This window comes from Agelaius phoeniceus, chromosome 13 (genome assembly GCF_051311805.1).
Source record: "Agelaius phoeniceus isolate bAgePho1 chromosome 13, bAgePho1.hap1, whole genome shotgun sequence".
Taxonomy (NCBI): domain Eukaryota; kingdom Metazoa; phylum Chordata; class Aves; order Passeriformes; family Icteridae; genus Agelaius; species Agelaius phoeniceus.
Window position 1 is genome coordinate 788,105 of NC_135277.1, and position 13,300 is coordinate 801,404.

Sequence of the window (13,300 nt, forward strand, 5' to 3'; positions counted from 1 at the left end):
GGGGTGGGATGAGCTAATGGGCCTTTCCTGTGACCTATGGCCATGAATTGCAGCTCTTCTTCTAGAAGAGCGTTCTTTGAAGCAGGGAATAACAACATGGGTGTTGTCCGAGTAGGGGAAAAGCAAAGGTCAGGAGGGAGCTTTGCTGGGGACACACCATCCCCCCATAATGGGCTCTTTGAGATGGGCCAGCACAAAAGAAACTGGAAAGGAGAACAGCAGCATTTTCTGCTGCATTTGGGGCTTGGAGCAACCCAGGCTTGTGAAAGGTGTCCCTGCCCATGGCAGGGGGCAGAACCAGATGGGCTCTAAGGTCCCTTCCACCCCAGGGCATTCCAGGACTCTCTGGTAGCACCACATGGTCACCAGCAGGCACTTCTGGAGCTGGAATCAACCATCACCACACACCAACACTGCGAGAGGGCTGCAAGGAGCTGCTCCCCTCAAGAGCCACAAAGCAGCCTTCTGACCACATCAGCTCCTCTGGAAACTCCACAAAGCTGGGCGTGCAGAGCTCTGGGGTCCTCCTGGGGCACTGAGTCCCAGCGTGCAGCAGCCACCCAGAGCCCTGATAGCCCCTGTGGCAGGGCCAGGTGCCCGGTGCCAGGTGGGCACAGTGCTCCTGCCTGGGCTCTGCAGACAAAGCTGTCCCACCCTGCTGGTTCTGCTGACAGAAGGACCACAGCTCTGGGAAGCTTCCAAACCCCTCCAATCCCCCTGGTTATGGTGGAAATGGAAAAGAAAGAGGGCTCTCCCTTTAAATTAAAGGACAGAAAAATTACAGAACCTCAAAATCCCAAACGCATTTTCTCCAGGGCTCACAAATCCCCTGGTGCCAACACCACAGAGGCCAGCAGTGAGGGCTGGGGCTGCCCTGCCCAGTTCTGACCCACCTACAAGCCATAATTTTCCCTTTAAATCATTGCATCCATCTTTCTCAGCCCTTAATTGTGGCTTTTGTGGGCCCCTAGAAAAATATTTCCAACTTGCTCTCATCTAGCCTTCAAATCCTCTGTTCACATTTGATTCCATTTGTTCCTTAGCAACAAGCTCTGTTCCCAGGCTCTCTCCTTTCTCTCCTGATATTTGTCTTCACTCTGAACACTTTTGGAACGGCTGTTTAAATTAGGAGTTATCATTTTCTGGTTGAAACCCTCAGCCTGTGGCTAAGCTGATTCACAAAACACAAAAATAAATCAAGGCTACACAGAGTGTCACCATTAATCACCCCATGGAATCATTTGGCTTGGAAGGGACCTTGAAGATCATCCAGTTCCACCTCCTGCCCTGGGCAGGGACACCTTCCAGTGCACCAGGCTGTTCCAAGCCCTGTCCAGCTGAAAACCTCATTTCTGCTTTCCTTGTGCCAAGCACAGAGCGTGGCCCTCACCCTGTGTGAGTGAGGGAGCTGCAAAACCCACTGCTGGGGCACACTCAAACTGCCCAGTGCTCCTTCCTCACCCTGAGCCTCTCCAAGCAATGGAATCCCTATCCATGGGAGCTGGGGCACAGTTAAACTGCCCAATGCTCCTTCCTCATCCTGAGCCTCTCCAAGCAATGGAATTCCTTCCCATCCATGGGAGCTGGGGCACAGTTAAACTGCCCAATGCTCCTTCCTCATCCTGAGATCTCCCTAAGCAATGGAATCCCCATCCAGGGGAGCTGGGGCACACTTAAACTGCCCAGTGCTCCTTCCTCACCCTGAGCCTCTCCAAGCAATGGAATCCCCATCCATGGGAGCTGAGGCACAGTTAAACTGCCCAATGCTCCTTCCCCATCCTGAGACCTCTCCAGGCAATGGAATCCCCATCCATGGGAGCTGGGGCACAGTTAAACTGCCCAAAGCTCCTTCCCCACCCTGAGACCTCTCCAAACAATGGAATTCCCATCCAGGGGAACCCACAGGGACACAGCCATGGATTTCTGTGAGCAGGAGCACACCCATCACTCTGGGGCAGGGTGAGGTGTCCAGGGACTCCTGTCCCCAGCTCCCACCCCTTTGCCAGACACTGGCACGTCCCCAGGGTCCCCTCTCACCTCGGACCAGTTGCCCAGAGCCCACGGGGAGGGACAGGGGACCTCTGGGTGGCAGGGCATGGTGGCATCTGGCTTGGTGAGGTGCTGGCAGTCTGCTGGCTGCAGGGCCCTCTGCTCATCCAGCCCCACGCTCTGGATGCACAGCACCGTCCTCTTCATCAGCCCTGCCCGGCCACACGTGGCTGAGCACTGCTGCCACTCACCCACCCACCACCTGCGGGGGAAAGGGAAAAACAGGGGGGGGAAATAGGGGGGAAAAAAGGGGGGGAAAAAAGGGAGAAAAGGGAAGAGAAAGATCTCAGCCAGAGCAAGCAGCCGTGCCCCAGGATCCATCCCACTGCCCACCGCGTGAGGCCATGGGGAAAGGAGGATCCCAAATGCGTCATCCCAGGGTCTGTGAGCTCGGGCAGAGGGTCAGGGACGGGACAGTCCCCGAGCTGTGCACAGAGGCAGAGAGGAGCATCCTGCCACGACAGGACCATCTGTGAGGCCCAGCCTGTGGACAGGCAATGCCTGCGGCAGTCAGGAAACCCCAGGGATGCTGTCACGGACCAGCCCGGGGCCTGGGACCCCTGGCCAGGGTGAGGGAGCAGGGACAGGGTGCGGGTGGCACCTGGCTGGGCAGGGCTCCTCACTGCAGGTGCGCTGCTGGTCGTCGGGGCGCGTCAGCGCATCGCAGAACCGCTCCTCCACCAGCCCCGCCAGCCTCTCCACGCAGTGCACCACCTGCCGCTGCACCCCTGCGGGAGGACGGGCACTGAGGGCACCCCCGGGGCGCTGAGGGCACCCCCGGGGCACTGACAGCCACCCCCGGGGCACTGACAGCCACCCCCGGGGCACTGAGGGCACCCCCGGGGCACTGACAGCCACCCCCGGGGCACTGACAGCCACCCCCGGGGCACTGAGGGCACCCCCGGGGCACTGAGGGCACCCCTGGGGCACTGACAGCCACCCCCGGGGCACTGAGGGCACCCCTGGGGCACTGACAGCCACCCCCGGGGCACTGAGGGCACCCCCGGGGCGCTGAGAGCCACCCCCGGGGCACTGACAGCCACCCCCGGGGCACTGACAGCCACCCCCGGGGCACTGAGGGCACCCCCGGGGCGCTGACAGCCACCCCCGGGGCACTGACAGCCACCCCCGGGGCACTGACAGCCACCCCCGGGGCACTGAGGGCACCCCCGGGGCGCTGACAGCCACCCCCGGGGCACTGAGGGCACCCCCGGGGCACTGAGGGCACCCCCAGGGCACTGACAGCACCCCTGGGGCACTGACAGCCACCCCCGGGGCACTGACAGCCACCCCCGGGGCACTGAGGGCACCCCCAGGGCGCCAGCACCGCTTTGGAAACTGAACCCAACCACCCAGCAGGGCACAGGAGGCTCTTGGAGAGCCAGGGCAGTGGGAAGGAAAGGAAAGCACCACTGGAAGGTGCAAGGTCACTGGAGCAGAGGCTGAGGTGCCCTGGCACTGGGGCAGGATGGCAGCTGGAGCCCAGGGAGCAGCACCAGGCTGGCAGCACTGCCCGGAGCACACCCAGCCACCGTGGGCACTGTGAGCTCTGGAGGCTGCCAAGGGGCAGCACTCGGCTCCTTTGGCAGCCCTGCCCCAGCCCAAATCGGGGACAAACACTGCCCAAAGCCTCGTGTCCCCAGCCTGTCACAGGGTGACCTCAGCACGCTGCCTCGCTCAGGCTCCTGTCCCCGTTCCTGTGACACGTACTTGACCTGTGACATGGAGAGCTGTCACCACGGGCCCAGCTGAGGCTGACAGAACCCTGCTGAAGCTGCTGAGCTGGGCTCTGGCTCAAGCACTTGGGAGCTTGCAGGGCCTTGGGACTCACCAGAGGCTCGCTGTGAGCTCTCCCAAACCCACATCTCATCTCACATCATCACTCAGTGCAGGAAGAGGGGCTCAGCCCTCCTCCAGCTGCTCACCCTCACCCCACTCCTGCCTGATTCGCTCCTCTATTTCCCTTCCCTTCTGGAAGCCAAGCACTCGAATCATACAAAGAAAAGCTGGTTTTAAACAAAGCCCATGTCCTGGCACTCTGTGCTACCTAGAAAGCACAAGTGTCCTTGAATTCCCCTTTTTTCCAGTGCCAGCTGCTCTCGAGGAAGTGCTTGCTGCTCCCAGCCTCCCCTGGCAGTGCTCCAGAAATGTCCCTCTGTACCAGCTGCCCCAAAAGCTGCCCTGGGGACCCTGGGATACCCAGCCAGTGGAGCAGAAGGGGGGAGGCAAATGTCCACACACGGACACTGTGGGACCCCAGTGCTCTCCGTGAAACCCTGGATATCCTCCCCCCTGGAGAGGCCCAGCCAGGCAGGAGACCAGCCCTTCCACACTCCCTGGCTTCTCTAAAGCTCTTTTGTTTCCATCCGTGCAGGGTAACAGGACACCGAGCCGGGAGCACGGTGCTGATAAAGCCCTGGGGTTCCTGCTGAGCACACGGGCCCTGACCTCAGCAGCTGCGCCTTTCTTCTTCCCCCAGGACCCGTGAAACCCAAGACCCAGGAATTTCAAAGGCTCCCCAGGGACCCTCCACCGCCCCGAGTGGGTGTCCCGGGGCTGTGCTCACCTGTCCCACAGGTGGCCGTGCAGGTGGTCCAGGAGCCAAAGCGCCACAGGAACTCGGGCTGCTCGATCTCGTTCTCGCTGTCAGCTGGGCGCTGGATCGTGTACTGGTACCTCACCCCGGGGTTGGTCTCCTGGAACAGCAGCTGGGGACACAGGGGATGGGCAGGGGTGAATGGAGCTGGGGACACAGGGGACAGGCAGGGGTGAACAGAGCTGGGGACACAGGGGACAGCAGCTGGGGACACAGGGGACAGGCAGGGGTGAACGGAGCTGGGGACACAGGGGACAAGCACAGGGTGAACAGAGCTGGGGACACAGGGGATGGGCAGGGGTGAACAGAGCTGGGGACACAGGGGACAAGCACAGGGTGAACAGAGCTGGGGACACAGGGGACAGCAGCTGGGGACACAGGGGACAAGCAGGAGGTGGTTGGGCAGGGCAGTGGGGGGGTGGCACTGCCCCAGGGGCTTCTCAGGGTGAAGGAGCTGCCCAGCAGGACCAGAAGAATGTGACCCTGTGCCCAGCACCCCAAGAGAGCTGGACGGGATTTGGAGTAAGCCTGGTTTGTGGAAGGTGTCCCTGCCCACGGGTGGAATTTCCCAAACTGCCTCCCACTGCAGAGGGGCTCCTGCTGCTCCTGTGGTTGACACAAGCCCTGCTGGAAGCACCCGCCTCACGAGGGCCGGGAGTTCATCCCTGTTTTTCTTAGCCTAAGCACTCCCATTATTGCCAAAGCTTTGTTGTTCTTGGAGCTTTGGCGGGAGAGCCAGGGCGCCTTTCCAAAACCTCTCCATGAATATCGAAATGCTGTTGTCCACGGGTTTTAATTAGGTTATGAATCCCAGAAAGTGATTTGTGGGTGCTGAGCGTGCCAGCATTCCCATTGACAGCAGCCCTTGGCAGCAGCAGGCCCAGGATCCTGCTCACATCCCACCCCGAGCTGCTGCTGAAGGAAAGGCAGGAGGAGGTTGCGGCTGCTCGGGGTGGCTGAGCCCTGGGGCAGCCTGTGCAAAGGAGGGGATGCTCTGGGGAGTGTGTGGGGCTGAGCCACCACTGCCAGGGCAGGCGGATCCTGGGGGTCCATGGGATGCAGCTCCGTGGCCACCGCCACCTCTGCAGCACGAGGGATGTCAGCCTGGTGCCTGCTGTGCCATCACGTGTGGGATGATCCCCACCGGTTTCTGCAGAGGAAGGCCTGGCCTCACGGTCACAAGGACAGTGACTCCCACAGCTCTGCAGGAGCGGGCAGCTCCCTCCCTCCTGACTGGCCAGCCCAGCCAGAAGCACCAGGGGCTCTTTCCCTGCTGGTGATAAGATACGGGAAAGGCCTCAGGAAACGGCTCTTTCTCCTCACTCTCCCTCTCCTGTGCAAATATTCTGCGGAATGCTGCAAAGGGGATGAGGCTCAGCTCCAAGTGGTGTGGGCTGGGAACATCCCCGGGCTGGCAGCGTGTGCTTGGCTGCCCCAGCGCTGGCTCCCAGGGAAACACACCCTGAGGAGGGCAGAGCCATCCTCTGCATGCAGGGAGGGCTGTGAGGGGCCACGGCAGCTCAGCCCCACGAGGAGGGCAGGATCCATCCTACCTGGATCCACACGGGCTCCACGGTGGGCCCCGGAGAGGTGAGGTTCTCCCAGTTGCCTGTCCTCTTGTAGGTGAAGGTGGTCCCTGCCACCCTGTAGTCCCCGTTCCACTGGATGGTCCAGCCTCCATTCAGGAAATACTTCTCGGGGTCCTCGCTCCGCAGCGCCAGGAAATTCCCGGCTTCTGCCACCTCTTCAATCCGGATCTCCCGGGCTCCCACGGGGATAATGCCAATGTCCACATAGCCTGGGAATGGAACCAAGCCTTGGTCTTGGGGGAGTCAGAGGTGTCTGAGGTGATTTTTGCCCTTGGGTGGGTGCTGTGGCCCCTGGGTGCCAGCACTGTGCCAATCCTTGCACCCCTGTAAGGCACCAGTGGGCACCGAGCCCTACCCTGCCCTGCGCCCACCTGACTTCCCTGCTGCCTTACCCCCCAAAAATCAAGAAGCTGGAATTAAACTCCCCCTCCAAAGGAGCAGCAGCAGCCCAGCTGTGCTGGACCAGCACGGGGTGCTCTGGGGGCAGCAGGAGGTGCCCTTACCCAGCCCCTCGCTGTCCTCGAAGGTCTTGTGCACGGTGTGGCAGGTGGAGCCGTCCCCGTGGCACACCCCGCAGCGATCCTCCACGGCGTGCGAGTCAATCTCATAGTCACAGCCCACGTTCTGCAAGGCAGCCTGTCAGCCCCACACAGCACCTCCCAGCACCGACTGCATCGTCCCCAAGGGAGTCACAGCATCCTGGCATGGCTTGGGGTGGAAGGGACCTTGGATTCACAGCATCCTGGCATGGCTTGGGGGGGAAGGGACCTTGGATTCACAGCGTCCTGGCATGGCTTGGGGCGGAAGGGACCTTGGATTCACAGCATCCTGGCATGGCTTGGGGTGGAAGGGACCTTAAGGACAATGCAGTTCCAGCCCCCTGCCATGGGCAGGGACACCTTCCCTGAGACCAGGGTGTCCAAGGCTGCTCCAGGTTGCATCCATCCTGGCCTGGGTGGTGCCCTGGCTCCTTGAGGCCAGCACAGAGGCTGACACAGCCTGCAGCACTCACCCCAGGGGAACCAGGAACGCTCTCCAAGCGGGGAATGGCAGAAGGACAAGCTCAGCACAAGAGGGAGGGGATGCCGAGTGCCCAAGGCTGGGTGCTGCCCCGTGGGTGCTCTGCAGGCCCGGGGTGCCCCCGGTGCCAGCCCACCTTGCAGATGCCGTTGATGCAGACGTCGCGGCTGGCGTCGCTGTCGTAGCAGGGCGTGCCGTCCACCACCGCGTCCCGCAGCTTCTCCGCAAAGTACTCGTGCTCGGGCCGGCAGTGCAGCTCGCAGGGGTTCACTGGGGAACAGGCACACACTCAGCCCCAGCGCTGCAGAGCCGAAAGCACACATCAACCCTGCAAGCCCAGGGCAGCGTAAAATACAAATCACAGCACGAGTGGGGCACAAGGCAAGGCAGGGACACAAACAGCGGCTCCGGCCGCTCCCGAGCCGCTCCAGGTTTGAGGTCTCTGCCCTGCACTCACTGTTGTTGGGCACTGGAGTCCACTTGTAGAGCTTCCCCCTGTAGAGCATGGGGTTGAACTGGCTGCACTGGACCTGGCGGAAGGAGGGCTTGTCCCGGGGGCAGCGCCGCACGTTGCAGATCCGGAACCGCTTGCGCTCGCCCAGGCAGTACCGGCCCCCGTACTTGGGCCTGGGGGAGGCACAAACCGGTCACAAGGGCTGGCAGGGCACAGGCCTCAGAGTCACAGAGCTCTGCAATGGTTTGGGTCAGAAGGGACCTCAGAGTCCATCCCCTGCCGTGGGCAGGGACACCTTCCACAGACCAGGCAGCTCCAAGCCCCGTCCAGCCTGGTGCCCTTCCTGCAGCTGCTCTGGAGGAGCTGCTCTCCATCCCACCCAGGGAATCCTCCTGACTCTGCTCCTCTACTGCCCCAGGGAACGGCAAAGCTGACACTGGACTTGTTAAAGCAGGAGAGACTCGAGAAGCACAGCAGTGCTTTCCTCAGATGCCAGCAGACCCTCACAACATGGCCACCATCTCCCACCCTGCTGCCTTGTCCTTCGGTCACACCACTGTCCATGGCCCATGTCCCAGTGACCCCACGAGAATCCCTTCCCCTGGGCACACTCTGCTGAAGAGAATGAAGCCAATGATTATTTTAGGGCTGTGTTTACACGCTCTGCCCTGAGGAATGGCTGTGGGAGGGGGGGATGCCCAGCACACATTTTCTCACCTCATCCCAAGGGCAAAGCTGTAGATTTACCTCCAGTGGCCAAAGCAAACAACTGCCCGGGAAATTCCCAGTGTTTGCTCTCCTGCCTGTCCACAGCTGTGTTTGGAGCATTCCACAAACCACCACAGCACCTCTGCCACAGCGTTTACGTCAAACACAAATCCAGGTCCTGATCCAGGACTGAGATGACAGAGTACTTCCCTCAAGAGCCCAGCAGCATGTACCAAACTCACCCGAGGAAGAGGATGGGCAGAACATGGCTGAAGGGACAGGAGTTCACTCCTGGGGCTGCCAGAGCTCCCCCTGCCATGGTGAACACCATAAAGCCCTTTTCCTCCCCATCCCAGGCTGCTCTGACACCAGGGCAAGCTGGGGGTTTTGGCTGAATCCAGTGCAACAGGGGTTTGGTGACCAAGGGGACATCTGGGGAGCAGATGGGTCAGCAGAAATCCCAGGATGGAGATGGCAGCTCCTCCAGCAGTGCCCGGACACTTCCAGCCAGCACTGGCTGATGGAATGCAGCAGGGTGATAAACTGCAGCAGGATTTTTCAAAACAACTCTGAATCAGGCTCCAAGAATGCCTGGTTTGCTGTTCTGTCACTAAAGGACACTGGATATGTTTTACATCTCTGAGCGTGGAGCCTCTGCCCTTTGTTTGAGTCAGACTGCAGCACTCCAGGGCAGGGGATGGAAGCAGTCCCCCCGAGCCCAACCCACCCCAGCATTCTGTGACTCCCGGCTGCCACGCTGGGGTCTGGGCAGTCCGGGCTCAGGGCTGGCTTACGTGGGCTGGCTGCAGTGCCTCTCAGCACTCTGCACTCCTGCCCCACAGCTGCGGGAGCAGGAGGCCCAGGCGCTCCAGGAGCTCCAGCCGCCGTCGATGGGCTCGGGCCGGAAGCCCACGGGAACACACTCGCCATTGAAGCACCACTGCAGGACAGGAGGGGAACACGGGGTCAGGGGTGGGAGAGCTGAGGCCCAGCACACAGACCGGCCCGTGGAAATCCCTGCTTTGCTTGCATGGGGGTGCCCGGGGTCAGCTGGGCTCGGCCAGAGCCTGGAGCTCCTCAAGCCATGGCAAACCCAGAGGTGTTGGGCTGTTTGAGGGAGAAAACAAACCCAAAGCTCAGTGGAGACCCCTCAGCAAGGGGATTCACAGCCCAGTGTCGGCCCAGAGGGGCTCCCCAGCAGTGGGAGAGATCCCAGGGAGGAGCATCCACCCTGGCAGCAGAATGAGCCACGTGCTCTCCTGCCACAGGCATTAACTGCGGGTTTCACCTTCCCTTTGGGATTCAAGTGACCCCAAGTGAGTCACCCTCCCCGAGGGCAGTCCCTGCTGGGGCAGTGGGTGTTTGGGCAGAGCAGGGGCAGTGGGATGAGCCCAGCCCTGCAGTGACCCTGCAGAGCCCCTGTGTGTGCAGGAGCAGGGCTCCCCAAGGTCCTGGAGGGGTGTCCCACTGTTACCTTGCTCTCCCCAGGAGCAGGGCTCCCCAAGGCCATGGAAGGGTGTTCCCCCCCCTTACCTTGCTCTCCCCGCAGGCTGTGCCATCCACAGCTGCATCCAGCTTGGAGTGACACGTGTTCCCCACCGTGCACCACAGCGTGCTGCAGACACTCTGTGGGGACAGAGGGACAGGTTCCTGCCTGGCACAGAGCCCTCCCTTGGGCACAGATCAGATCCATCCCTGGGGCAGGGTGGGCACAGCCCCAGCCAAGCCCCCCAGAGCCCCCCTGATGCCCAGCAGTCCCCCTTACGTCCATGTCGTCGCAGAAGGTGGAGTAGGGGCCGTACTGCAGCCGGCACTGGTGGCCCACGTCGTACAGGACGCCCGGGGGCACCAGGGGAAAGTCCAGCAGCTCCCGGGCCGGGGGATCATCCAGGCACAGCCCCCAGCCCCGGCTGCAAGAGAGGGCATGGCAGCGTCACCCAGTGTCACCCAGTGTCACCCAGGGTCACCCAGCAGGGTCACCCAGCAGTGTCACCGAGTGTCCCACAGCAGTGTCACCCAGTGTCACCCAGCAGTGTCACCCAGCGTCCCACAGCAGTGTCACCCAGCGCCCCACAGCAGTGTCACCCAGTGTCACCCAGCAGTGTCACCCAGTGTCCCACAGCAGTGTCACCCAGTGTCCCACAGCAGTGTCACCCAGTGTCACCCAGTGTCACCCAGCAGTGTCACCCAGTGTCACCCAGTGTCCCACAGCTCTGGCAGGGGATGGGAACAGCCACTGGCCAATGTCCTGGATGAGCAACCAGCATTTCCCACTGACACGGCCCCAGCTCTGCAGTCCCTGGGGCTGCTCCGGTGTGGATGGCACCTCTGGGTACCTCATTGGGGTGGGAGCCCCCCAGAGTGATCCCCCCACGTCCCCCCGGTGTGGCAGATGTGGGGAAGGAAGGTGAAGGGACAAAGACAGAAGGGGCAACAACCATAAATGTCCCAGTGGAGCCACAAGCTCCACTGCAGATGCTGCTAACAGGAATAGAGGAGAGGATCAGCAGCTGGACATGCCCACACCCTGCTCAGGCCGAGCTGGACAGGACAGCTCTGGGGCAGAGGTGCCTCCCCTGCTCCAGCTGCTGCTGACTCTTCCCAAACACAGCCGGGATTGTCCCGGCTCAGCCCGCGGTGTTATTTCAACAAACTCCTTTCCAGCAAGGCCGAGCCTCTGGCAGGGCTGCGGTGGAGGATCAGATTACTCGGGTTTGTTGGGAATCCACGTGCAGTGAGATTCCTTCTCAAGCCAAAGCAGCAGCACGGGAACAGCGCTGGAAGCAGGGGAGCTGCGGCTTTGGGGTGCTGGCAGTGCCACGGGTGATGCCCAGCAGAACCAGCACCCCCTCCTCCCCTTCCCACCCCACCACCGAGCTCCACACTGGACACCTGCAAACAGCTCCCGTGGCTGGAGACAGCCCCTTAACCCCATGCATGTCCTCGCTGACATACACTTCTATTTCAGTGTGGGAGGAACCAGGAAAGGGGTTGTTTTCAGGGGCTCCAAAATCTCCATTTCCAAACTCCCAACAGCAGGAGCACCCTGCTGCTCCCAGCCCCGTGGGAAGGGCAGGATCCCACCCCTGTGGGTGATGTGGTGCTGAGCTGGGATGGATGGGGCATGGATTGGGCAGCCTGTGTCAGGCACACTCTGCAGGGCACCTCCCCATGTATTTCCACAGAATCCCGGAATCCTGGAATGGTTTGGGTTGGAAGGAGCCTTAAAGCCCATCCCATTCTGTACACTTGGAATGTTTTCTCTAAAAACAGAAGGTGTCCTCACTGGAAAAAGTCCAGGCTCGAGCACTTCAGCCTGGATGAGCCCCAGCTGTGACACTCGTGCTGCTCTGGACCCTTCACCCTCTGCCTGTTTGGGCCCCACAGGTCCCCCCTGCCTGTCCCCAGCCTCCTCCTGTTCCTCTGAGCTGCTTGGGGCACTCCCTGCCCGGCCCCAGCTCACATAGGGGTCTCTGTCCAGTCTGGGGTCACTGGGATCTGCCTCAGCTTTCCAGCTTTTCCAGAATCTATTGCTTTGTTAAATATTTTACAATCATTCTCCTGGTCTGTTCAATTGGCCAAAACACATCTCCAAGCAGGGAAAAATTGGCCTGAGTTTCCCTCTGGCTTCCAGGGATGTGCAGTAAATCCCAGTCCACAGGGAAAGATGCAGGGGCCTGCACTGCTCTGCCTGTTCCAGCCCGCTCCTTAACGAGCTGGAGGATGGAGTGGATGGAACAATGATTAAATCCCCATCTGTGAGCAGCCTGAGAGGATCTGCAGATACATTTGAGAGCAGGATTAAAATTCCAAAAGCTCCCAGAGAACTGGAGGAAGGGTCCAAAGGAGCCAGGACAGAGTTCAACAAAAACAAAGGCAAAGCTTGGAGCTCGGGAAGAATCAGCAGCACAGCCATGGGGCTGGAGGGGCTGGCAGAGGGGTGGCAAGGGCAGCAGCCCCAGGCCCTGGCAAGAGGAGGATGATGGAAGAACAGCTCCAGCACTGTGAAAAGAGGCCGAAGATCTGGTTCTGATGTAGAGCAAAGACTGAAAGGTCTTGATGCCCTGGAGCATGAGCAGCCACCCTGTGCCAGCACCCTGGCCTGAGCAAGGGGACACCTTCCCTGGGGACAGGCTGCCACAGCAGGGACAGGACCTCTCCTCCCAGTGCCCCCTCGTGTCCAGGCAGACCCGACTGGAGGCCCAGCTGCAGCAGCACTGACTGCAGTGCTGGGGCCCTGCTGCTGCCAGGAATCCCTTTCAGATGCTCCGACATTCAGCAGTGCTTGTGAAATAACAACGATCTTGTGTAAAATAACAATCATCACCATGCAAGAGTGTGGTTTTCCCGAACATGAGGTCTGTTCCAAGCACACCCAGCAACCCCAGGTCAGCAGGGTCGGGTTTCCTGGCTCCCTCCCTCCTGCTCTCCTGCCAGCATCCCGTTACAACACTCCTGTCTGTGCCCTGGCCCGGGTGTCACAGCCAGGGACAGACAGCTCCCGAGGAAGAGCTGCTCCTTCTGGGGAGCACAGACACCCAAAGCCCAGCAGAGGAGCTTCCAGCTGCTCTGTCTCCCCATCAGCAGCAGCCCAGGGTCAGCACAGGCAGGAAATTCTTCCTGCCCAAGTGAAGGTTAAAAGCAGAGGGCCAAGAGCGCTGCGGAAGCGGGAGAGCTCCATTCCTCAGAAAGCCATAAATCAGCAGTAATTCCCCTGCACGGGGCCAACCCACACGGCCCAGGCTGGGATCTGGGAGCAGAGCCTGGCCCCAGCAGCCGCCCTGGCCCAGCTCTCCCCTTGCTGCTCCTCACTGCTTCCAAACCTTCCTGCAGCACGGGGGAAATGCTCCTCCAGTGCAAGCCACTGGCTGACAAACCAAACTC

The 13,300-nt window shown here is 61.0% G+C and overlaps 1 protein-coding gene across 3 annotated transcripts in view; it reads right to left on the reverse strand.

Moving 5' to 3' along the window:
- Positions 1-13,300, reverse strand: part of ADAMTS7 (ADAM metallopeptidase with thrombospondin type 1 motif 7) — a 37,304-nt gene that overhangs the window by 15,265 nt on the left and 8,739 nt on the right. For all 3 annotated transcript variants that reach the window (XM_077185442.1, XM_077185441.1, XM_077185443.1), the window contains 10 exons: positions 10,182-10,326; positions 9,950-10,042; positions 9,211-9,356; positions 7,712-7,881; positions 7,391-7,524; positions 6,738-6,858; positions 6,199-6,443; positions 4,616-4,757; positions 2,651-2,777; positions 2,038-2,251 (listed from right to left, as the gene is read on the reverse strand). In XM_077185442.1, the coding sequence (XP_077041557.1) occupies positions 2,038-2,251; positions 2,651-2,777; positions 4,616-4,757; positions 6,199-6,443; positions 6,738-6,858; positions 7,391-7,524; positions 7,712-7,881; positions 9,211-9,356; positions 9,950-10,042; positions 10,182-10,326 (1,537 nt within the window). The remainder of the gene's footprint in view (positions 1-2,037; positions 2,252-2,650; positions 2,778-4,615; positions 4,758-6,198; positions 6,444-6,737; positions 6,859-7,390; positions 7,525-7,711; positions 7,882-9,210; positions 9,357-9,949; positions 10,043-10,181; positions 10,327-13,300) is intronic.